The following is a 26287-nucleotide window of genomic DNA, read 5'->3' on the forward strand; positions in this document are numbered from 1 at the left end:
AAGTTAAACTTCAAGGTCAAGGTCACAGAGTCAAAAAGTCATGATACATTTGGAAAGGTCTTATCATAGGTAATATGAATGCCCTTTCATTTATCTTTCAAAATGATCAATTTAAAGCAATTAATTTGTTTATGAAATTAGGTCAAACTTCAAGGTCATGGGTAATAAAAATCATAGTGTATTTAGAATGGTATTGTCCCATTTAATACTAATACACATGTTTAATATAAAAGTCCTGTCTCTTCTCATTCAAAATATACGACCATGATGACCAAGGTTAAATTTATTGTGACAGATGGGCAGATTGACAAACAAATGAGATTTAATGTACCCTACCTTTAGCGAAAATGGGGGACAATAAATGTCTTTGCTGTTCTTGAGAAGAAGATTTATGTTGGAAAAAGTCCCCTGCATATTTAAATGTAAATTGGTTGATATTGGCCCAGTGGTTCTTAAGAAGTTAATGTAAAAAGTTTGCAGACAAACAGATGGACAACAGAAATCAGTACATTTCAGAAAACAGTATGCTTATAAATAGTTAATCAAGGTGCTTTGGGTAGCAAAATAAAGCTAAACTGGTATATCTAATTCACCCGCAGAGCTTAGTATATTTTAATATGCACAACCTTTTCAACTCTTATCATAATTATTTTTTAAAATTTATATCACCATGTCTCATTCAAGGGAGAACTAGAGATATGATCAGATGTATATCTGTTGAATATAAAATATGTACATGTATACTGTGTTTTTTTAAGTACATTGTAATTTGTTTGTTTGTTGTGACAGCAACTGTTATGGCAGCTTTTGGCAAAGGTTGAAGTCTCTCAAATGTAAGTCAAACTCCAAGGTCAAGGTCAGAGGGTCAAAATTGTTGGTATCAAAGGGAAAGTCTTGTCACAAGGAATATACATGTGAAAAAAGAGAGAAATCCCTAGAACTTCCTCACCTGTTCAAAAGTTATTGCCAAGGTTAAAGTTAAATTGGGTTCAACTCTAAGGTCTAGGTCAAAAATAATTATACCTGTTGAAAGTTCACAATGATTAAACATGTTAGAGCATGAAAGTCCAAGCACCACCTGTTCAAAACTTAGGCCAAGTTTAAGGTATTTTTCTTGTAAAAGTGGGTCAAACTCCAAGGTCAAGAGATCAAGAGGTCAAAATTGGTGGTACCCATTAAAAGGTTTTGCCAAAAGAAATTTACCTATGAAATATTGAAGCCATGTGTAAAGCCCAATCCACTTAAAACTTATGGACAAGGTTAAAGTTTCTGTGGACAGACAAACATACATAAACATAGGAAACAAAATATGTATATACATTGTATAGTCAAATGAAAAAATTTTCTACTATTATGGAGTCATAAGATCAATTGTCATTTCAGGTACAGGGAGTCAGTGGCTAGGGAGATCAGACCCCCCCCCCCCCCCCCCCCCCCCCGGAATTAGCAGTTATTTAAATAAGACTATGTACTGTAGAGAATAAAAATGACTTTGGACATCCTCCCCCTTAGAAAACAGGGACTCCACCATCATTGTTTTTATTATTATTTTTTATTTGCTTCTCAGGAAATCTTGGGCTGATTTTTTTGACTGAGGTGTGACCCCCCCCCCCTTTCTGAAAAAAAAAATTCTGGATCTGCGCCTGTATATACTGAATGTCCGCAACGGGAGATAACTTGACAATGGGAAATTTGTCGACTGTGGCATGCGATGATCTTTGACCCTTTTTGAAATTCAACCTAACCATTTGCATTTATTTATTTTTATGCAATCTATACTAAATCTTGTACTTACCGAATGTCATAGGTCGTGACAACGAATTCATGAAATATAGTCCATATAATCCATAAAACACAAATGATTTTAACTGACCACACTGCATCGTCAGCATACATGTGCTAAATAATCTCATTCGACAAACCTTTGCTGATTCCGTTGCCAGTATGAATCGGCCGAGGTGTGCCGAGAGGTGATATCTATAAATATGATAATGGGTGACGCAAACCCAATGTGAATGTAGATGAATGTAGAAAATAAGATGTTCACACGTAAAACTGTTTAGTACAAGAACAAATTTCAAACTATCATAATAAACTATGTTTTAACATACCGGTAACTTTGCCATCTAGGTCTATTTTTAAAAAATGTGAGAGAGAGTGTGTGTGAGGGGGGGGGGGGGGGGGGGGGAGAGAGAGAGAGATAGGCATTGACAAATTAATCTGGTTGTATTTTCAATGGGGTTTTTTTCCCGACGAAGTACTAAAATCAGTTTGCACATTTTGATAAATTCATCAAAAACGCTTTGTACTAAAATAATATTTTATGTCGTTGAGAAAGTAAATTTAAAAAGTTCCAAATTATGGGCAAAATATTTATCTGAATCTAATTAAGTAATTTACTTCAATCATTAATTAAATTCTGTTATTTCAGACTGGTAATGAATTAAGTATTCAAAATACACATGTGAGGCTCATAGATCATATGGTCACCTGAAAATTTTATGTTCAATTTGACGAATACATGTACGGTGATAATTATAGAATATTATTTTGACTCCTTCCTTGGAAAGTCCAATATGAAGGAGTGTGTATTTAGAGGCAAACACCATAGTGCGGGTATTACTGTCTCATGACAGCATCTAGTTTATTTTGGCCTAAAGAGGAGTAAATCCTTTTACCAGCTGAAATATAATTTGTGAATGTAGATGAATGTAGAAAATAAGATGTTCACACGTAAAACTGTTTAGTACAAGAACAAATTTCAAAGTCAGCGATCAATAAAACGTCAAGAAATTGAACGCTAAAATTTCTAGATTTTTGGTAGTACAATGTATTTTATTAGTGACTATTTATTAGCTATATAATAAAAGGAATAATACTATTTATTACATTTTTAACAGTGAAATACTGTAATTTATCCATTGAATAAAAGTGATATCCTGCCACGGTGTGAAAGGATATCAAAATGATATCCTTTCACAGTGTGAAAGAATATCAGAAGTGCGGAAAAACTCTCGATTTTCCTTCCCTTCACCAAGAATGTTGTAAAAAATACTCCTTAACCTGTTATAAGATAGAAAACGAGTTCATGAACCATTATGTCATAAAATAAAACTGAGCAAGTTCCCCAAATATGTTGCAAAAATTCATGTTTACAATGTTTATCACTTAGCTATGACGTCTCAACTATGACGTCATGTAGCCTAAAACTGCATAACAAAAAAGACGTAGGCAAAGGGAAAATCAAAGAAAATGTAATAAATAGAAAATTCAATGTTTTGTAGTTGAATATGGAATTTATTTCACTCGTGAGACAGGATTTTTTGATATTTTCACTCGTGCTTCGCACTCGTGAAAATATCAAAAAATCCTGTCCCACTCGTGAAATAAATTCCATATTCAACAACAAAACATTGAATATCCTCTATTGACCTGTTCCATTTTTTCTGTTACAATGTGTTCTTGTTGAAATTTCTTGTTAAAACTTTTAATTAAAGCAAAGAAACAGTCTTGTAGGAGTTTGCTATCATATATAATCATATAATTAAACAGTTATTGCTGGTTTTTGCGGTCAATACGATGATTTAGCCACCTTCAAAGTATACAATATTCACTTCAACCTTCGGGCTCAGTGATCAATATTGTACTCCTCAGGTGTCTAAATCATCATATTGACCTAAGAAAAACAGCAATAATTGTACATGTATATTATTTAAAGAAAAATAAGTAAAGTCAGGTGCTTGTGCATGATACTATTATCCAAACATCTGAACATTTGATGGATTACTGTTGACCAACATGTATAAGATTTTTATGATATGATTATCAATATACAATACCGGGGTATGTTAATTGTATTTCAGATTTTTATTGCAGCTCATTGTTCAACTTTCCTTCAGGTACTTTATTTTCTTCACTTGTTTGTCTCTAAATTCAGCAACAAACAAATTATTCTTTGTGTCTACACATAATCCCCAGGGACTGTTCAATCCACAGTCTATGTGACAGATGAACTGTCCATCTTGATCTATGATGTGGACACAGTTAATAGTAATATCAGCTGTAAGGATGTGACTCTGACTGTCTGTGGTTATTCCTCTTGGACTGAATAATTGGTTTTTTGAAGTAGTGATATGTGGCACATACTTGAATCTCAATTTCCCTGCCTCGCTGACGACTATAACTGCATCAGCTCTAAAGTCAGCTACACAGATATCTAGATTCTTATTTTCACAAATGCATTTAGTATTACCATATGAATAAAGAGGATTCCCCTTATCATCATATTGTATGGTATTTTTCTCTGTGGAACCAGAGAAACGTACAACCTTTGATTGTTTTTTATTAATACTTTCCAAAACAACCAAGAGGTCACCTAAAGAGGTGCTGCAGATATTTAAAGGTTTCCAATCCTGCAATCTGATTATAGATTCAATATCTGTACCTTCTTTCTTCACAATATTCACAGTTCCTTCACTGAAATCAGCATAAATAAGATTGCCATCTCTTGTTACTGCTATATCAAAGGGCCTGTTTCTCGATTTTGTTCTGATTGAAATGATTGGCGAGTCCCGATTTATATGGAATAATTTCATGGTGTTTTCCTCTCCGCTTGTCCAGATTTCTTCATCATTCAAATAGGCCACATTTGTAAGATTAATTCTGTACCTCGTGTTTATAGTAGCGATGATTTCTGGTTCATCAAGTAGCAGCTTGGCTGCAGGAGATGATACAGCTTCTGATAATTTTTGTGTTATTTCATGTCTTTTACCCAATGATAAGTTTCCAAACAGGCTACAAAGTTCATCTCCTGAGATTTTCATAGGAGTGATCAATTTAGGTGATGGCAGCACAATTGGTCGTGGAAATTTTCTGTATTTATCTACATTTAATGTGAAATCAGTCAGTTTTGAGAAGTCCCGTGAATCCAAAACATCATCTATTGAGTTAATTTCATCCCTGATTTCAGAAATGATCTTTTTGATTTCATCCAGATGTTTCTGCAGAAGTTGTAGCTGATTTGTTTTCAGTTCCTCCACCTTAGCTATTAGTTTTGTGACAACTTTGTCAATTTCTCTGTGCCATTCCTCTCCATGTTTTGTTATGGCTGCTGAGAGGCCTTCACATTCGTTTTCAAACTGTTGTATGGTGTTTTCTGCATCAGATACAATTTGTTCGTATTTTGGATATATTGAATCCTTCAATTCATTTTTTTCTTTGATGATCTTCTGTTTCGTTTCCTCCAAAACATCCAAGATTTTTAAGAATTTATGACCAGAATGTTGATCAGATGCAATACAGGCGATGCAGACAGGAATCTCGCATTGGTTACAGTACATTTCACAATGTTCTTTGTTATGAACAGTACAAAAAGGGTAAAGTGGTATTGATTTTCGAACAGTGAATTTTACAATTTCATGCTTTTTCAAGGAGTCACCAAACGTTGTGTGTTCTATTATACAGTCCTTACACAGTTTGAAATGACATGTATCACAGAGAACCAGCACAATTTCAGTCTTGCACAGATCACATCGTATCAACTCCTGGGCACGAATTTCTGGGTCCATGGCACCACTTTCTGACTGTAAAAATTAAATAGAGAGAACATTCAGGTAGAGGCCAACTTTTTTTCAGTACCATTTTAGGGGGAATTAAATACTATAAATTTTCCTGATATCAATTTCCTTTAGTATAAAGTGAGGGGCCAACCAGCCTTTCAATTAACATTTCCAAAAATTAAAGTAATGTTTGGAAAAAGGGTGGGGGGGGGGGCAGCCCCCCCCCCCCACCCCCCACCCCCTGTTGTTACGTGCCTGCATTACACAACCTTTTGGATCTAAACTGATTTTATAATTTAAACTAAAATGATTTTTATCATATCATCATTTTTATCATATCTTCATTTTTATCATCATGATCATGTAAGTTTCAGCTTTTCAGACCCATTGGTTCTTCAAAACAGAGATGAATATTTTGAAAGATTTTTCCTATATATTCTATGTTAACTTTCATTCCCTACAGTGGCCCAACCCTACATCGGGGGGTCATGATTTCAACAATTTAGAACAGAAAATTACCTGAAGATGCTTTCAAACAAGTTTCAGCTTTAATTTCTGTTTTAGTATGAAATGATTTTTAATGACCCCATCCTTGTCTTTTCTTGATTATCTCCTTTTGTGAGGGAAGTTGCCATTCAATTTAACCCCCTCCCTTCAACCATGTTATGCTTTGTACCAACTTTGGTTAAAAATGGGCCTTGAGTGGTTTTTGAGACGATTATAATTTATGTGAAAAGTTTAAAGTCGGACAACGGGGAGCAGGTGATCAGAAAAACTCACCCGAGTTTTCTACTCAGATGAGCTAAAAAGCTAAGATACATTTTAAAACAGAATGTCACATACCCGGTATGTAAATTATAAGTAATAAGGTCTCATTTTAAAAACATCTACCGGGCTATAAATACGGGTTGGTACAAGATCAAATTCACCATAAAGCCCCTCGGGCATCATGGAATTTGATCTCGTGACCAACCCGTATTTATATGCCGACAGCTGTTTAAAAATGATACCTTATTTTTTAAATGCAAACAGAAACATATGAAAGATTTATATAAAATGATGCGTAAAAGGCTTAAGTTTTTATCAAATGGTTTCAGGGCCCCTTGGGTCAGGGGTATTGGGGGGGGGGGTTAGTCTGAAAATAACAATGCATTGAAATTTGCTCTTTGGTATTATAATCAACCATTTATGATGAAATAAAGTTTATTATTAAATTTCCAAAATTTTGAAATATGTGCACCCGGGGTCAATGGTTCCTGTGGGGTGGGGAGCACAACTGCTTAGAGAGTGGAAATGCATTTTGTCTTTGTAACCAGAGTAAGCATGCTAACTGCTAAGTGTACAGTTATGATAAGCAATGGTGCCTCTTTCAAAATTGTGAATAGGCTCTGGTGTAAAACACGAACCAAATTCAATTATTGAAAAGTTGTCACATGATATAAGGCCCGTGAGCGTCTTGTTTTAATAATAAATCATAGTTTTATATTGAACAGAAAAGTAGTTTATGGTATAATCAAAACGGGAAAGCACCAAACAAATAAAGTACCGGTAAATGAATATTATTAATAATCTAATATGATATTATGGTCTGGTCCTGATTTTAAAAAAGAAGGCTAGAAATAGCTTCTAACGGCAAATAATTATTATTTGGTCTAGCATAGCTTTTTAACCTATTTCGAGTATGCTAAATCCGAAAAAATATGCTGGCCTTCATGAAAATGGCGTTAAAGAGGTCAAAATGGCGATTCAAAATGGCGGACATCCAATTTTTCTAATTTCCTCTAAATGTCGTTCAAAATGGAGAAGTAATGAGTGAATATCTAACTGAGTGTAATAAAACTATAAAAAGGATAATAAAAAGCTAACATTATTAGTTTAACTCAAAAAATTTAGTCGTTTATTCACTTAATTCGAATTTTCTCTGATTTATTTGTCTATTGTTTCTCTATTCTTCTTAATTTGTTCAGGATTTTACACTTGCAAATATCCATACACTGCAGATTTGTATTTTTTCCTCTACATCTCACTATTCTACAATTGAATGATGATGCAGCTGTAAGTTAAAAGTCAAAATGGCGATTCAAATGCGGATATTCATTTTTTTTTCAAATCATTTCTTAATGTCGTTTACATAGGAGGAAAGATTTGTAAATATATTACAGAGCGTTGTAAAACTATGTAAAATGATAATAGAACACTAATATGATCACTTTAATTCGGAAAATTTAGCGTTTAAATTTAAAATGTGTTAATTAGCTCAAAATGGCAATTCAAATGACGTCATATACACTCGAATTTCGTAAAATACCCAAACTGCTTAATTCTGATTCGTTTTGCGGAAAAATAAATTACACGTTTTTTTTATTCATGAAATAATGTTCAAATATGCAATAAATTTGTTAAAGAATTAGGATTTTTATAACAGGGATTTCTCTTTGATATACTTCTATTATTAAGATAAATTTTCGACGACAATTCCGAAGACATTTTTACCTATTACCTGTCTCACCATGCTTCTTCATATAAAAAGTTAATAATATACAATAATTGCTGCTTTGAGGACAATATGAAAATTAAGCTACCCCAAGAGCAGTATTCACCGAACATTAAGGCGAGTGAACATTGTAGTTTGAGGGTTGCTAAATCATATCAGTTGGAAATTCTTGATCTATTTTTAGTCCAGTGTAGAAAAAAATAAATGTTTATGTTCACGTGGAAGGTCTAGTGCAACATAACTTATCATGATTTTTAAAATGATGGACCACGACCAATTAGAGGGCTAGTAATTATTACATCATATACATGTAAATCTGAACATATTATAATATCCAAGTATAAACATTTATTAAGAATTATTAGTATAATATACGTAAACCATAAATTTTCTTGATTGTCCAGCTCTGATTCTGCATTTGCATTTGCATTTTGTTATTCTCAGTCAAAAATTCAACTGCATTTTCAAATATTTCATGTTGTGAACGGATAATCTTGTATTGAACAGTGTATATAAATTTAAAAATTTTGAAATTTACAAAATCTTAAAGAAGAAAACGTTTGTGTTCAATCCCCCCTCGATTCTTGATTCGACCTTACACTATCCTAACAAAGTAGTGTGGATCAAGTTGCCTTGTACATGTAAAATTCTTGGAGTGTTCAAGAAAATTTTGTTGTCAAGAGAAGTGTTGACTAGATTGAAGTCAAGAATGGCTTGGGCCTATTGGTATGAAAGCTTGTACGTGATAGGAATCACGAGGAATCTGCAGGCGCTCTTAAATTGCATGATTGAAAAGCGGGAGGGTATAAAGTAATCGGTCCGTCTGTTACGCTTTGGGGTACCAATCTCTTATCCGCAACTCCTCTCATACCACTGAATAAAATTTGATGAAACTTTCACAGAATTTTTATTACATATTGCCATTGTGCACCTCATAGCAAAATATGGACACTGTCATTATATTCATATGAGAGACGGGGACATCATTTAGTGAGCTAATTGCTCACATTACTTCTAGTTCATTTTGCATAAGGTTTTGGAAAACAAAATATACCGTTAACATTTGAACATAAATGTTCCTTGAGTGTTGATTGATTGATTGTATATTGTTTAACGCCGAGTCGGCAAATTTCACCCATGTTTCGGCGGACTATCAGTTTAAATAATCGGTTTTTGAGTGATTTTGGTTTCTCTGGCGGCCCCCAGTGAGCTTAGTCTTTTTCGAACTCCAGAGAAATGATCTTTTACGTGCCAAGGGGGTTGTCATCCTTGACACTGGGCACCATTTTACTTGAGTGTTGAAAATATCAATATTCCGAAGACACACTGAAACATATAGCAAATAAAGCTGGAACAGAAGATGTTAAGGGATAATACTAAGTTCTTATAAGTGCTGATTTCAAAAGTTAGTACAAAGTGTTCGATGAAATCGGACAAGAATTTCTTCAGTTGTATTTGAAGGTGTGCTGAGCCAGTGAGGGATGTTGAAGTAAAAGTGCGAGTTGATAATGACAGCGATTCAGGAATGATTTTAGGTGGATGGGGGCTCAAAGGCTTTGTACCACGGTCAAATCCGAGGGGGGGAATTTGAAACCTCTTAAGTCGAGTTTGTTTTAACTATTTCCCGCAAAAAATGAATCTTTCCTAGATTTTTTTGTTTGTTTGTTCATATTTAATGGACTAATCAATATACGATATATATACTATATATAAAAACAAATTGTAATTATTTTTCTATTTCTATTATCATTTTACATAGTTGTACTACGCTCAGTAAGATATTCACAATTCCTTTCTCGTACGTAAACGACATTAAGAAATAATTTGAAAAAAAAAATTAATACCCGCCATTTTGAATCGCCATTTTGACTTTTAACTTACAGCCGCATCATCATTCAATTGTAGAATAGTGAGATGTAGAGGAAAAAATACAAATCTGTAGTGTATGGATATTTGCAAATGTAAAATCCTGAACAAAGAAGAATAGAGAAACAATAGACAAATAAATCAGAGAAAATTCAAATTAAGTGAATAAACGACTAAATTTTTTGAGTTAAACTAATAATGTTAGCATTTTATTATCCTTTTTATAGTTTTATTACACTCAGTTAGATATTCACTCATTACTTCTCCATTTTGAACGACATTAAGAGGAAATTAAAAAATTGGATGTCCGCCATTTTGAATCGCCATTTTGACCTCTTTAACGCCATTTTCATGAAGGCCAGCATATATTTTCGGATTCAGCATACTCGAAATAGGTTTAAAAACTATGCTGGACCAAATAATAATTATTTGCCGATAGAAGTATTTTTTTTTCTATAAATCGGACCAGACTAGGCCTCGCATCGACAGTCCCGATTGCCGGTAATAGGGTGTGAAGAAGGAGTGTCGAATTAGTTTTTGAAGTACAGTGTATACTCATTGTATTTACCTGAATGTAGACTGCAGTGGTGTCTCTTTACAACCAAAATAGATATGAATAGTAAATACACTCCAATTATATGACAGATTTTATCTTTTTCTGGTCTTATGGGTATTTAAATATAAAAGTTTGCAGCAAACATGAACACGATGGAGGATTATGTGTCAGATATTCGATATCCAGGCAATGTAAATTCTCTGACTTCATGATCTAATTAAAAAGTTTGGAAGCAATAGTTGATGTATATTTGTAGGAAATACAAGGTTAACACTTGTCTTCAAATTTAAATAGACTGGACCATAGATGCTTGAGGACAGAAACCCTCCCCCACCCCGATATAGACTCCGACAGGGCCTTTTAGACTTTTTTTCACATAAATTATACATTAATGATACATTTATGACATAATCTATCCTATCAATTCAGAAAATTTGGTTAAACTAACTTTTTATAAAATTTTCTATCCTACTCTCTCTCTGTATATATATAAAAATCTGAATGTGGTGTAGATTTTATAAAACGTTTGTTTTAGGTAATTTTTCGAATTTTTGGTATGGATCTTATCACAAATATGTCGTTGAAAGATAATTTATGCGAAAAAAAAAATGCGAAAAGGCACAGGGCTCGAAGAGGGATGTGGGGGGGGGGGGGGGGTGTCCTGCCCTCAAGCACCTGTGTACTGGACCCTTTTGTGAAAATTAAAGGATATTACTTATACTTGTATAATTTGTCATGTTGTAAATTTTTTATTTATCGGGTGGCAGTAAATACAATATTTAATTACAACATGACAACTAAATTAAGGATTTACCGGCTGGCATTAAATACAAAATTTACATTTCCATTACAAGTTGTCATGTAAATTTTGTATTTACTGCCACTCGGTAAATAAAAAAATTACAACATAACAAATTTATTAACCGTGTTTAAAAAGCCTATGATTTGCAATATCCATAAGCAGAGATCCGAACCTATATTCTGGTATAAAATGATACATGATACAAAATATCTCAAAAATTCACTCATGAATTGTGTCTAGCTGCAGATCTGTAGCGTTTTTATTTGTCTTTGACCATAACAAATATATAAAACCATAACAATACAGATCTGCAGCTAGAATTGTGTCCTAAATTTCGACCTCCTCTGAGCTTCCTTAAATTCAGATAGCCTAGCAACAACCCTGAAATTCTTAAGCAAATCTACCAATCTATCTCTCAGAAACTGTCCTACAAAAATATTTTAAAAACTTGGAAAAGAAACATATAAGAATAATAGAAGACCCTAAATAAGAAGAAATATTAAATTCGAAAGTTTTTGAAATATGCTCATTGTATTTACCTGAATGTAGAGTGCAGTGGTGTCTCTTTACAACCAGAATAGATGTGAATAGTAAATACACTCCGATCAAATGACAATTTTTAAAATCTTCCTGGTCTTATGGGTAAGGGGAAGGACCTTTAGCTGAAAAAATACCTGTCATTTAATTTTTTTCATATTTTGTATATATCTTATTTAGTATGTCCTACATACTATAAAGCAGACATATCAATAGGTTTCTAGACTTATTTCTGAGATATTGAGTGACAAATACCATACCCCACAGTGTCTGAGCGGAGTTTTTATTCTCCGTGTTTCTGGGTCCATTACTCGGTCGATAATTGAAATTTTTCACCATAGATAAAAAATATACCAGCGGAAATGTGTCTTTTAAAATATTTTAGAGTATGAATAGGGTTAAAAATTCGAAAAAGCAAGATTCTTTTGTAACACCACATCTGGAGATGGAAATTTACGACTTTTTTAGGACAACTTAAACCATAAAAAAATTAATTTGCAAAAAATCCTATCATTCAATATTTGAAAATTTACGTCGAAGTTCAAGGTCGTCATTGTATTGATTAACTGTAAAAATATCGATTGGTGAAGCTGAGCTCAATATTGCACGGGGCAAAGTTAAACGAGTCATGATCATTAGAAAAACGTGTCATGTTTACATTTCTCGAGTACGGGAAAACTCAACTATGACGTCACACATTCCTGAAATAAGCGAAATAAGACAAACCCACAGAACTTTTCCGTCAACAACCATGTAAAAATATTTTTTGCGTTCTGAAATTTACAAAATACCCTACCATGTACATATTATGGCCCGTTTTTATGATTTTATACTACCCGTTTTTACCGTGTATGATCTTACTGAACTAAGAGATCCACTATGACGTCAAAGACGCACTGGACGCGCAGAGTAGGGAAACGGCAGAGTGGATTAATCTATTCCGTAATTTGATAATATTTGCAAGAAATTTTGAATGTTTTCAGATATTTTTATACTAGATGGTGAACGCAAACAAACAGTCAAAAAAATTATACAAGTACTGTGGTTTCAATCTCGTTTTGTACATATTTTATCAGAGATTATGACGTAAATCAACTGAGTCACGTGACCATACATCCTTCATCCCCTTAAGGGGGGACCTATGTCGTTCTACGTCAAAGCAGCGTTATGTGACGTCACAATGGCGACGTTTGTTTTTTACATTTGCAATAGTGATATAGGCATAATATTTTTTTAATCAATAACATACACAAATTACAAAAAGAAAATTAATTCATCATTAATAACAGTCTTATTGAATTTATGGAGTTTGTTAATATTAGAATTCTCTTCCTTTGGTAGATAACTCATAGCATTTTTGTGAAGAAATACCTCGATGATATGCTGATATATAAGTGCAAAAATATTTAAGATAAAATTCAGCAAAGAAAGCGGCTTAAATCAGGGAAATATTATGTTTAATTTTATGTTTACCCTTAATCGTATTTCCTGGATAAAACTAAGAAAAAATTTAGAAATGTGCTTGTACGTATATTTGCTTAATGGTCTGTAGTACATGTAGATTTTATTGCATAATGTCATTCTTAGGTTGTAATAGGTGTTGGTTGTTGACGGGGAAATGGAGGAGGGGCAGAATGATTAGAATGAAGAAGAAAAGAATTAATCTGTTTAAATGGTTCTAAATCAAAACAAAATACTCGTTTTCCGCAAAATAGTTTTATATTCAGATGTTTGTCAGTGTTTACGTACCTTTATTTTAGTGCAGAAAGGTCAAAATTTATGACACAAGAGTAGGGAAATAAAGGAAAACGTCATATTTCTCGTTATATTTTATCATAAAGGTATACTTTTTTCTTTGTTAAAATAAAAAGACGAATCGTTTCTTTCAAAAAATACGAATGACGACATTTTCACACAAAGACTTTTAAAGATATTACCTGTTATGCATGTCAGAATTGTAAAAAATACGACAAGAAAAACGGGGTGATACTTACATTGTACGTCTCAATAATTTTTCATGCGAAATAAATTTTAATGGATTTGCATTCATTTTAAGGATACGAGTCATATAAATTGAATGCTTGTTGATTTCGAATGTGATTTGACATTTTTGGTTCTTTTTAGCGCTGATTTGGAGTAGAACAAGAATGTCTGAAAATAATTTATTTTTAGCATTTTACACTGTTTTGGCACGTGCTCCTGTTTAAAAATAAGCAAATAAAGGTATTGTTTTTAATACCTAAAATTTAAGAGCAAGTGGTCAGGAAAGAAATGTCAAAGTTTTGAAAATTTCACACAAAGACTTTTCGGACATAGGTCCCCCCTTAAATGTAAATGTCTGCAGTATCTATGGTCTTCTCATCGTCGCAAACCGGGTTTGTGGAAATAGAATGGATACAAAACCCGTGGCTTGCGACGATGTGGTCTTCTTTAATTTTAAATCTTTAATTTAGTTTTAGTACACTGTATTTCTATACATTTGACAGAAAGAAAATTTCTTTCAGTAGGTATTTTGCATATAAAAAGACAGTACTTTTAAAAATCCTCAATATAATGCGAATATAAGCCTTTAAGTCTGTGCTGTAGATGATGACTCTTATGCCCATCATGAATATGGCTGGAGCTTGCAGTGTTCATTTCATATTTGTCTTCTTTTCTCCATCCTTTTTATCTTTTCTTCTGTAAAACTTGGCATTTAGCTCAATATCAAAGAAATTTTTTTTTAAAGATTTTTTTTCATCAAACTTTATTTGCTGAAACATTGAAGAGAGCGAATCTATTGCATCAACATTGTTTGACCCTGACCTTTCCTTTGGCCTTGACCTCGATTTTTCAAAACATTGCATTTGTCTTCAATTTTGGTGAAACTATTTAAGACAGTATTCATTTGAATACTGCAGTAACACTAGCAATTTTTTTTGCCCCCCCTAAACGAAGTTTCGGGGGGTATATAGGTTTTGTCATGTCCGTCCATCTAATTCTCTGTCTGTCTGTTTGTTCGAAAAAATTTTAACCTTGCCCATTAATGATGATTAAGTGGAGCTATGATTTTCATATTTCACATGTGTATTCCTTGTGACAAGACCTTTCTTTGGTTACCACCAAATTTGACATTTTGATCTTGACCTTGGGGTTTGACCCACTTTTACACAAAAATTCCAAACCTTTACTTTGGCCATATCTTTTGAACAGTTGATACCAGGACGTTTACACTTCATATACATGTATGTATTCTTTGTGGAAAGACCATTATATTGGATACAAACAATGTTTACCTCTTGACCTTGGAAATTTCCATACTCATAGAAACCATTAACCTTAGACATAACTTTAGAAAGGTAAGGGCTAGTGCTCTCATATTTCACATTATGTAATCCTTGTGAGAATACCCCTCATTGAATACCTTGACCTTGGAATTTGACTAACTTTTAAAAAAAAAACATTGACCATAACTTTTGAAGAGTTAGGGCAAGTGCTTTCATATTTTACATATTTAATCCTTGTGACAAGACCTTTCGTTTGATATCAAGAATTTTGACCCCTTGACCTTGGAGATTGACCTACTTTTTAAAATTTTTAAACTTGATCATAACTTTTGAAGGGTTAGGATTAGGGCTTCCATATTTCACATATGTATTCTTTGTGGCAAGTCCTTTCCTTGGATATCAATTACCTTGAATTTGACCTTGGAGATTTCCTTATTAATGAAAAAATCTTTAACCTTGGCCTACTTTCATATTTCACAATTATATTTCCAGTGAGAATATCCTACTTCGGGTACCAATACATGTATATTAAACTTGCATTTAAGAAAAGTATAATCTTTCCTATTTTGCCATACGGGGGCATCATGTTTCACAAACACATCTTGTTTTCGCTCTTTCACAGAGGATGTACGATGATACAACTGAACTATAAAATTTGTTCTAGTATGGTTTTAAAGTGTATGAAATATGTTTTTAAATCAATACATAAGATACTAGCATACCCTTTAAAATATTTATATTTTAATCTCCCCTCAGCAAAACTTATCTTTCAGAAAACACACAAATCTATTATCAAGATTTTATAAATCATTTTATTATATTTTTTTGCACTTGATGGAAATTAAAAATAGAGCAAATGCTCTTTCAAAAATTTGTGAGGGCATTAAATTATTTTTTACATAATAAGAAGTATAAAGACTTTAAATTAAATAACATCAACATAACACTTTCATAAATTCTGGTACATGTACATGCAAAAGCATTTTTTCTTAAAAAAAAAAACTTATCCATCAATTTTCTCATTAAAACAAAAATTCTTTTCCAAGTTCATATCAACGGGACAACACAGGTACTTGACTTTTCCCACACTGACCCCCTATTTTTTTCCCAAAAAAGTAAAATAACCACAGGTTTGGTCATTGCACAGTTCCCTGTCTAATAAATTGTCCATCACATTTTTTCCTCTTTGAAATATTCATTTACTAGAAATAATCAAGAATCTGCTCCAGAGTTTTTGTCTTTGTGTGTCACTACCCCCTTCTGTATTAAGTCTGGAATTTCCACAGCTAGCCATGGACCCAACTAAAACAAAAGAAAAAAAACATAATTAAAGGTTACAAAGTCTCGCTACATGTAAATGTTCGGTAAATTTTCATCCCAGCTTCTATGCAAGTTTGAACTGGGTAGGATTTATATTTATTTGCGAAATGGGTCTGCTTCAAAAACTCAAAGTGTTCAATATTTTTTTAATTAATAAAAATGTACATATAGTTCACTCAGACTCAGGATCAAAAGCATGACATGGAAAGTTCAATCACCAGATAACTTATGCATGTTGTTACTCAAGAATGGATCTTCTCCAAGTACTTTATTCTGATCACATAATCACACATCTGGAATACTTAGTCATTTAAGACTCTAAGGCAATTCTGGATCCTTTGACGCATTTTATCCATGCAAGTTTGGTTACTAAAGAACTAAAAGTTATTTGAGAATGGATCTGCTCCAATTAAAGTTAAATCTGATCAGTGAATCGGAAAAATCGGCATATTTATGTAAAATTTCACAGCTCTAAACTTAAAAAAAGAATTCACTCGTCTCTACTTCTTACTTTGTGTACCTTAAATATGGATCCATGGATTAATAAAACTGGTCTCCTCACATTATTTGCTATGCAAAGTTTGAATGAAACTGACCCATGATTTCTAATCAACCAAACTGTTTTGTGGTGAATATACTCATGAATTCAGAGTTGCTAATCTTGTTCATCAAACAAGTTACTGGGTTGATGTAAACTTGATATGGCAATGAATATCTGTCATTAAAAATACACAATAAAACTTACCCCAAGTGCCATGGCATGAGCAATACCAAATTTTGGAACATTTCTTGCCCACAAGGGTTTGAAGTGGTCAGTAAGACATATCTTTCCCCCTCTGCAATGAAACAAGACAACACAGTTTATGTAAATGTTTCACATATATACCTCACTTTATATTGAAGGTGTCACAGGTATATGACCTGTTTTTAAAATGCCATGTATCAAAATGTTCATGAAAGGACCCTCCAATAATGGGGGATAGGAAGGCTACAAGTAATTATGAATATAATATTGTTTCATTCATTTCATATGAAATTCACAGTATTTTTTAAATTAAATATAAAAGTTCCTCAACACTTTTTTGAGTAATAATTTTACAAAAAATTTTGACAATGGAGATGATGAAAACAAGAAAGGAATGATAATAATAATGACAGTGTTGTCTCAAACACCCTACGGCCCGGAAACTTTCCCCTGCTTATAATGATATCTTATTCTGGTATTCCCCCTAATGGCCTGTTAAGGGAGGAACCCCTTCTACTTTTTAATGTTTCTATCTATTTCAATTCTTATGGAAAACCCTCCCTAATGATGATGTAGGAAAATTGCTTATTATATCTTACCTATACATTTTTGCTGTTTTGCCATCTAGTTCTGGAAGAGCTATCTCTATAGCTGTAGTCGGATAAGTAATTGGGATCTGTATGAACACACAAAACATAAAATCAAATTAAAGTAGAATGTTTTACTGAATAAAATAAACGAGTTATTTACAAACAAGAGGCCCATGGGCCACATCGCTCACCTGAGAAGCTTTGACCATTCTGTTCTTTACCAGATTTCCTCCTTGTAATACATAATGCATCCCCACCCTACCCCTCTGATCATAATTTAGACATTTTGAAATCTACACTACCCCAGGATCCTTCTAAGTGCACATAAGTTTCAGCTTTTCTGGGCCAGTGCTTCTTGAGAAGAAGATTTTCAAAGATTTTTCCTATATATTTCTATGTAAAACTTTGATTCCCCATTGTGGTCCCGCCCTTCCCCCGGGGGTCATGGTTTGAACAATTTAGAATCTACACTACCCCAGGATGCTTCCACATAAGTTTCAGCTTTTCTGGCCCAGTGGTTCTTGAGAAGAAGATATTCAAAGATTTTTCCTATGTATTTCTATGTAAAACTTTGATTCCCCATTGTGGCCCTGCCCTTCCCCCGGGGGTCATGATTTGAACAATTTAGAATCTACACTACCCCAGGATGCTTTCACATACGTTTCAGCTTTTCTGGCCCAGTGGTTCTTGAGAAGAAGATTTTCAAAGATTTTTCCTATATATTTCTATATAAAACTTTGATTCCCCATTGTGGTCCCGCCCTTCCCCCGGGGGTCATGATTTGAACAATTTAGAATCTACACTATACCAGGATGCTTCCATATAAGTTTCAGCTTTCCTGGCCCAGTGGTTCTTGAGAAGAAGATTTTTTAATGACCCCACCCTATTTTTGTCTTTTCTTGATTATCTCCCCTTGTGAGGGGACTTGGCCCTTTATTTTAACAATTTAAATTCCCCTTCACCCAAGGATGCTTTGTACCAAGTTTGGTCAAAATTGGCCCAGTGGTTCTTGAGAAGAAGTCGAAAATGTAAAAGTTTACAGACGGACAGACAGACGGACAGACAGACAGACAGACAGACGGACGGACGGACGACGGACAAAATGTGATCAGAAAAGCTCACTTGAGCCTTCGGCTCAGGTGAGCTAAAAATCTATGCAACTTGGGTCAATTGTACTGTGATTATGTTGTAATTATTTTCAGTATCCTTCGTTCAGTATCCTTCGTAAAATGTTAAATAAAGGACTTGTGTCCTTATAGAAAATCATTCACATGACCTTTTTAAACAGCTTTGACTTGATATTTCACAAGGAAAATTTAGGATGCATGCAGCAGCAGATTAGGATTAATATTAGTGAAGTAGAATGCATCCTTAGTAAAATTATCCATCTATTAAGTATCAACAATGTAGGTGTTTTTTGAATTACATGTTCTTACATAAATGACAGACGCAGCATTCGAGGTGCAACTAAATTAAGATTCAATATCCATACAAGTTTGTTCAATATAGCAGGGCTCATAATTGTTTGATCACCTGTCTCAAAATCATTTTTTGTCTTACTCAAACACAAAATTATTTATATGCTACACATAAAGAAAAAAACAAAGAATTAGAACTTACATCAAACTCTACATCAAATTCATATTTGAGGAGTTCATGAATATACCAGCACTTTCCAAACCAACGAGTTCCTTCCTTATTTGACTCCAAACGGAACCAGTCATTGTCAGATTCTTTGTTGTTCTGGACATACTGAAAAACATTATAACTTTATGTATAAATAACGGTAATAAGAAGAGAGAAAATTAACAATGATAGTGATTGCAGTAAGAAAGGTGAGCTCTTAAAGCAACAACTGGGTGAAACTAAAATTCTGAGTTTGTGCATTGATCCAAACAATTTTTTTCCACAGTTACCTGTGGTCCCATATTCTTTAGTGTAATGCATCTCGCAGCAAACAATGTTCTCGCAGTGACAAGATGTTTCAAGAAAAAAAAACTTCCCTTGATTTTAATGGATATATAGCAGATAAATCATAGAAAATTTTGATTAAAATTTGGACTCTTAAAGTGTTAAGATTCCTCTGACTCTATCCCCTGCTTTTTCTATTGTGATATGTGCAGTTGAGGGTCAGAGCAGAGGCCATATTGGAAAGTGGGAATTCAGCGACATCAGCTGACACTTGCATGGTGTCACGACTCTGCCTACCTTTTACAAATTTATTTCGTGGATCTAACTTCCGTGAGGCAAGAAATCAGTAAAGGGATGATTCTTCTATAACTTAAATAATTGTCAGTAAAAGGATGCTATCGCCATTCAAATGGCCCTATCAATGGCAAATGAAGCATCACTTGAATTAGGTTGCCCCCTCGCCATTTGACTTTTTTGTGCATGATGTCAGCACACAAAGAAGCAGGGTTCGACACTAACGTTAGTCCGTTAGTCTCAGACTAATATATTTTCATTCGGACTAATGAAATTTGTGGATAATTAGTCCGAATGGACTAATAAAGTTTTTGAAAAGAATTTACCGATGTTCAATTCTCGACAACTTTCACTGGAAAACCCCATATTTTTTTTCAGTTTTCTAGCTTCTTGGCAGAAAGTTAGGTAATTCTGAGTCAATTCGGTGCTTAAATTTAGGACTCATACACAGGTTGAGGAAACTATTTTCTGTGACGTCGGAATAAATTTACATGTTAAGCGAGGAACCAACGTGACTGACTGATTGACCAATCAGCTCAATGAATTGCATTATGGGTTACTACAAAAAATACTACATGTGTGCTCCGAAAAGGCCAGTTTTTTAAATCGCTCTCGGAGAGGCGTGATGCATTTTCCCAAGCATTTTACACGCTTAATACAATATGTACATTATTATCTACTAATCCCATGCTCACATTTACATAAAAATGATAAAAAATAGGGTTTTCCACACTCCATTGTACAAGTCCGTTTGTTTACAGCTTTCCCCGTGCTGTACTGCCAGTGAAAAGACAATTTCACGTGGCTATTCATCGGTACGAAAAATCCAACACTGAGGTGTGCTTACGTATTGACAATGTTTACAACTTCGAAACATACAGTAACCGTATGCTACCCAATACACGTTCTATTTATTTAAAAAAAAACGTGCAACTTAAATCTTTTTTATAAATGCATGAACTTTAAATTTCTAGTAACAAATAACTGAGCAACACCTAATTCAACCAGTTACATGGCAAAGAACTATATGCGGTATATTGCATATGTTTGCCCCCACAAAAGTCAAATTTTGAAAACTTCCTGAAATGTGCTGAATACAATAAATTGTACGAAAAATATAAGTTAACAGAAAATATTATAGTTCCAGAGCAGTGTATTCACAATTTCTGTTTTTATGACGTCACAAACTAGTCCGATTTTATATCCTTTTTCAGAAAGAGGACAAAATGGACAAAATTTCAACAATTTAAGCTTTAAAATTTATAGAGCGCATGTGTGTTCAGGAACAATATTGACATATTTCATTGATATTATCATTCTACACATTATATCAAAATATTTATCCTGAACACACATGCGCTCGGTGACTTTTATTTAAAATATCGACGAAATATGTACATTTTTCTGCAAAATTCATAAAAAACTGAAATTTACGTCATATTTGTGACGTCATTACGTACATATGACGTCATTACTTATGAAATTATTCAGTGCTTTGAAGTCAGCATATACTCCCCTGTTTAAGGACTTAATTAAATATTACTCCATCAAAGTTTGATTTTGGGGGGCAAATGTTGGTTAATACCGCATATAGTTCTTTACGATTATCGAGTACTGGAGTCTTTTTTTTTTTTTACTTGTGGAGACTTTGTGAGCGGTATTTCAAAGTACTATTTAACATGGAAAACTGACTTTGTTTGTAAATGTGAGCATAGAAATTCTTAATTAAGACCTATTCTTTGTATTTTTCTCAAATACGTTTCAAAAAATTGTAAAATGATTTTCCAGCAGTCATTTGAAATCGCACCCTTAATTTCCCTAACCCACGTGTTTGTAGTAAAAATAAACATATATGGTAGTAGACCATCATGCTTTTCGGCTCATTCACTGGATTGGACCATTGATTGCTGTGAGCACCTTTGTGCGCAATGACAACAATATCCATATAAGGTAGTTTCCTCGACCTGATACACATTGGTATGAAATTAAACATTTTAGCTGTCATGATTTAGTATGACACATAAAGAAAGATTTCGGATGTTTGGATGATGTAATCATGTATAGAGTAAAACGAATGAGATCGGGAATTCAATCATAGTTCCTGATCGCGCAATTTCAACAAATCTTGGTATAAAACATTTCATGTAAATGCTTTGTTTATTTCAAAAAAGTATTTTAAAAAATACATTGCAATGTTAATTCTATTTATTTATTTATATTTTTGACATACTCATAAGATTTCGCGCGGACTAGTTAAAGTAAAGAAGTGCTAGTCCGGCCAGACCAAAGCCTATAAATGTTAGTGTTGAACCCTGAAGAAGTCAAAAGGCAAGGAGATTTGAAAACTTTTGTGAGGGCAGAGTTTGGAGGGGAAAGGCATTAAAAATCATCCAAAAACAATCTTTTGTCTAGGATTGCTTGAAGGTTCTGATTGCCTAAAAAATTGATACAAGTTTGTAATTTTAGACTTAATTTTGATTGTAAGTTACCAGAAAATAAAACTGGATGTTGTGTTTATGCAAAATTGATAAGTTATAAAAGAATCATGTTTTCCCAAATTCTATAATGTATTCATCATCAGTGTGACTGTATTCATACCATACTGCATTGTTCATGCGTTCATTCACAAAATGCAAATAATCCAAAAAGTAGGTAAGAATAGCTACCTGGAGTAGGTTTAAATATCTAGGTAGCTATAAGTAGCTACGTAGGTACTAACAGGGACCTATCATAGTATATAGGTCCCTGGTACTAAGGTAGAATTGTCTTTGGACTGGACCTCATCAAAGTGTGATTTTCTGCACATCCTGAGAAAATCATAATTCAAGCCATTTCAAGGGAAAAGTTTGATTAAGTAGCTAAATAAAGCTACTTCATGTGGGTAATTTAAGCTATGTAGGTAATTCAAGATACGTAGCTAAAGCTATTGATTCTATCAGAGCTGTTTTCAAGACTAAAAAAGTAACATAAATGACATATGGCAGAATGATAGATAAGGTTTAAGCCGAAGAAACCGTCAAAACCTGTCAGAAATACCTTAATTAGACTTTGATATTCTTCTTTCAATCTAGTAACCCACAATTCTCCATCTCTTGGTCCAGCCTTTGTCTTTAAGAGAGGGATTTGTGCAAGAGTTCGTTTCGTGGCTTCGTCTACCATGATTACATCAATGTTTGACAGGGAGTTTGTTATGACGCTATCTTACTGATAAAAATAAACGCTTAGGCGATTGGGATTTGAGTTGAGTAATACGCAAATATAAATGGTATGAATCCGGAAAATCGTCGATAAAAAATGACGGTTTAGTTTAGTTTTACCCTGTCCGTCCGTTTGTCTATCTGTCTGTTTATTCGCAAATCTTTAACTTTGCCCAGAACTTTTGATTGGACAGGGCTATGGATTTCATGTTTCAAAGGCATATTCCTTGTAACAACACCTTTGGGTACCAAACTTTTACCAAAAATTTCCGAATTTTTATTAACAATTTTATAACTTTTGAATAGTTGGTGCTATGGGTTTCATACTTCACATGTGTATTTACTGTCGCAAGATTTTTCAGTTGGTGTAAGAAATATTTGACCTTTAGACCTTGGCCTTAGACTTTGATCTATTCTACTTTGACATTTGAAAATAAGAAAACTTGAACCTTTATGGTCATCCCTTTTTCACCGTTAGTACGTGTGTACTAGGGGTTTCATGTTTCACGGGTGTAAATTCCATGTGACTTAACCTTGGGGTTTGACTTGCATGTGAGAAACTTCAACCTTCGCCATAAGCTGTCATCAGTTTTTCACAAACACATCGTAATTGTTTTCTGGGGAGGGGGCTTCAGATGAAAGTTTTTTTTTTCTCAGTTTACCCAAATAGATTATACTCTTTTTATGCCTCTGTAATCGAAAGGGGTTTGCCCTGTCCGTCCATCCGTCCGTTAAACAAGAAAAAAAATCCATATTAATCCTTTATAATATTATCCGAACTAATTAAGTTATTGTACACATGTCTGTCCGGAAAATTCATAAGAAATACCAGTCAAGCTCGAAAAATATTTAATGAAGTTTACATGGGATTCTCACAGGTGCTTGAGGACAGGACCCCCCCCCCCCCTTCGATATAGACACCTAGTCTTTTTCGACTTTTTTCTCATAAATAATCTTTCATTGACATATTTGTGATAAGATCTATACCAACAAATCGAAAAATTACCTGAAACAAACGTTTTATAAAATATACCCTACATTCTCTATATATAAAAATCAACAAGGTTGCCAACTCCGTAAAAAGCGATTTTGGGGCTTTATTTAGATTTATGAGACGATTCAACCTAAATTCTCGGCAGTTCCCCACGGTTTGCAGACGAAGTTGGCAACCTTGTTAATTTATATATAGAGAGTGGGTAGAAATTTTTATAAAATATTAGTTTAAGCAAATTTTCTGAATTGATAGGATAGATTGAACCACAAATGTGTCATCCATATATAATTTATGTGAAAAAAGTCTAACAGGCCCGGGGGTCTATATCGGGGAGGGGGTCCTGTCCTCAAGCACCTGTGGGGATTCTAAATAATTTTTAAATGAGTTTTTGCAGGAGGGGGGGGGGGGTAATTTTTATAACATCGTCTGAACCCATGGGTTTTTCTCTCCGTTACATTGCACATTCGGTGTAACGGAAAGAAAACCAGTGGGTTCCAACGATGTTTTTATATGTTATTAGTTTCAAATTAGTATCTGAATGTGAATGAAATTGGGTGTTTGATATGTATTGAAATTTGGATTCAATGTAAGAATTTGTTTAAGTATAGACACTGGTGATATAAAAGTTCTCTAACCGAATCTATCACCTGTCTAGAATTCACCAATAATATTTTTTCAAATCGGGAAATTGGGGCAATTTTTCTCTCCTGATCGGGAAGGCGGGATGAAATAGTAAAATCGGGAGGATCTTGCCTAAATCGGGAAAGTTGGCATGTATGCAATATCATGATCCAACATGATCCATGATCCCTTAACCAACAGGTGCTTTACATCAGTTCTCCCAAAGTAGCTGACGCAAAACTAAGTTTGTGTTGAGGGATAGCAACGAAAATTGTGAAAAATATTAATGCAATTAAAATTCTGAGGCTGATGATATATTTACTTGATTAAAAGTTGATAAGTTATGTTAAAACAGAATTGGCGAGAAAGCCGAGAAGATTCCCAACGAATTGACAAACTAGGAAGTACATTAAAGTAAATTTAACTTAGTTAAATATCAATTATAAAATCAGGGACCTATGCTATTTATAGTATATAAGTCCCTGATAAGATAAATGTTTTTGGATATTTCAAATGAAGCAATGAAAAATCTCCATTTAGCAGCAACCTCACACACTTGTATTATAATTAAAATGAAAAAGCACGCCAAGGAAGGCCTCACATCAGTGAAGTAGCATCGTTTTCAAAGGAGGGGGGGGGGGCAGGCAGAGAAAAATATTTGTTAGTTACCTGAAAAAGTTGACAAGCAAAAAAAAAGGAAACATTGCCAAAACTCGAAAATCCTATTTCTGTGTGTGTGTGTGTGTGTGTGTGAGGGCACATACGTGTTTGGACTTCAATCTGGGGACCCTGCCAAAAAATCTTAAAATGGGGACTAAGCGATTTCGTGGCAGAATTGGTATTGTTTAACTTATTTTACCCCGTAAGTATCCTGGAATAAGTAGGTAAACTGAGTCTTTGAGCTAGAATGATATATTCATAAATTTAGAAAATGGGGACCCGGAAGTGCCAATATGGGGACCTCTGTGTAAAGGTTGGGGACCCAACTTCTCATAAGCTTACAGAATTGGGGACCTTTACTCAGTCCCTCATACACAAAGAACAGAAATGGGGACATATTTATAAATTTAAGTTTGGAAGATGATTGGACATGTTTATCTATTTATATATTCCGGCGCGGATTCAGGGATTTCTCAATGTGGGAAAGGGTTATCGTTAGTCCAAAAATTTCCAATCCAGAAATTCCTTGATAAGCAATAACAAATGAAAATAAAAAAAGAAAAAAAAACCATGTAATATCATTTCCCAAACGTGTAAAAATAATCTATTTCTATGCGCTGTTGGTGGGGTTTACCTTTTTTTTTAAGGAATGAGGGGGATGTGTTCAAAAGACATTTTTTTGCTTCACAATATATACATAAGGAAAACAGCATCTTAAATTAACCCTTTACGTTTTATTACGGCCCCACAGCGCCACTACTTTGTTATACCCAGTGGCGGATTTAGGGGGGGGGGTGCGGCGCCCCCCCCTTAATTTGTCAAAGTTAACGTAAATCAAATATGTCTACTTGGTAGACCTCATTTTCACCCTTCAAA

The 26287-nt window shown here is 33.9% G+C and overlaps 2 protein-coding genes across 2 annotated transcripts; both read right to left on the minus strand.

Annotated features, from left to right (window-relative positions):
- Window positions 1–3884: 3884 nt before the first annotated feature.
- On the minus strand, window positions 3885–5567 carry LOC134254126 (E3 ubiquitin-protein ligase TRIM71-like). The gene has a single exon (XM_062736675.1). The coding sequence runs from the start codon at window positions 5565–5567 to the stop codon at window positions 3885–3887; it is 1683 nt and encodes a 560-aa protein (XP_062592659.1).
- Window positions 5568–16079: 10512 nt separating this feature from the next.
- Window positions 16080–23106, minus strand: LOC134254124 (ubiquitin-fold modifier-conjugating enzyme 1). The gene is made up of 5 exons (XM_062736672.1): window positions 22976–23106; window positions 19355–19486; window positions 17744–17820; window positions 17145–17235; window positions 16080–16381 (listed from the first exon to the last, which is right to left on the minus strand). Exons 1-5 carry the CDS (start codon window positions 23096–23098, stop codon window positions 16292–16294), a joined length of 513 nt encoding a protein of 170 aa, XP_062592656.1. The 5' UTR covers window positions 23099–23106; the 3' UTR covers window positions 16080–16291.
- Between the last annotated feature and the right edge of the window lie 3181 nt (window positions 23107–26287).

The sequence above is a fragment of the Saccostrea cucullata genome, unplaced genomic scaffold (genome assembly GCF_032062105.1).
Source record: "Saccostrea cucullata isolate Sc308-1 unplaced genomic scaffold, CSIRO_AGI_Scuc_v1 ctg3005, whole genome shotgun sequence".
In the NCBI taxonomy this organism is placed as follows: Eukaryota; Metazoa; Mollusca; class Bivalvia; order Ostreida; family Ostreidae; genus Saccostrea; species Saccostrea cuccullata.

Excerpts from the sequence above, each read along its gene's own strand:
- LOC134254126 (XM_062736675.1), bottom strand. The coding sequence starts at position 5,567 with ATGGACCCAGAAATTCGTGCCCAGGAGTTGATACGATGTGATCTGTGC.
- LOC134254124 (XM_062736672.1), bottom strand. The coding sequence starts at position 23,098 with ATGGTAGACGAAGCCACGAAACGAACTCTTGCACAAATCCCTCTCTTA. Across the intron at positions 19,487-22,975 it reads AATATCAAAGTCTAATTAAG|TATGTCCAGAACAACAAAGA; the intron begins GTATTTCTGACA and ends AATGTTTTTCAG. Across the intron at positions 17,236-17,743 it reads AAAACAGCAAAAATGTATAG|AGGGGGAAAGATATGTCTTA; the intron begins GTAAGATATAAT and ends GTTTCATTGCAG.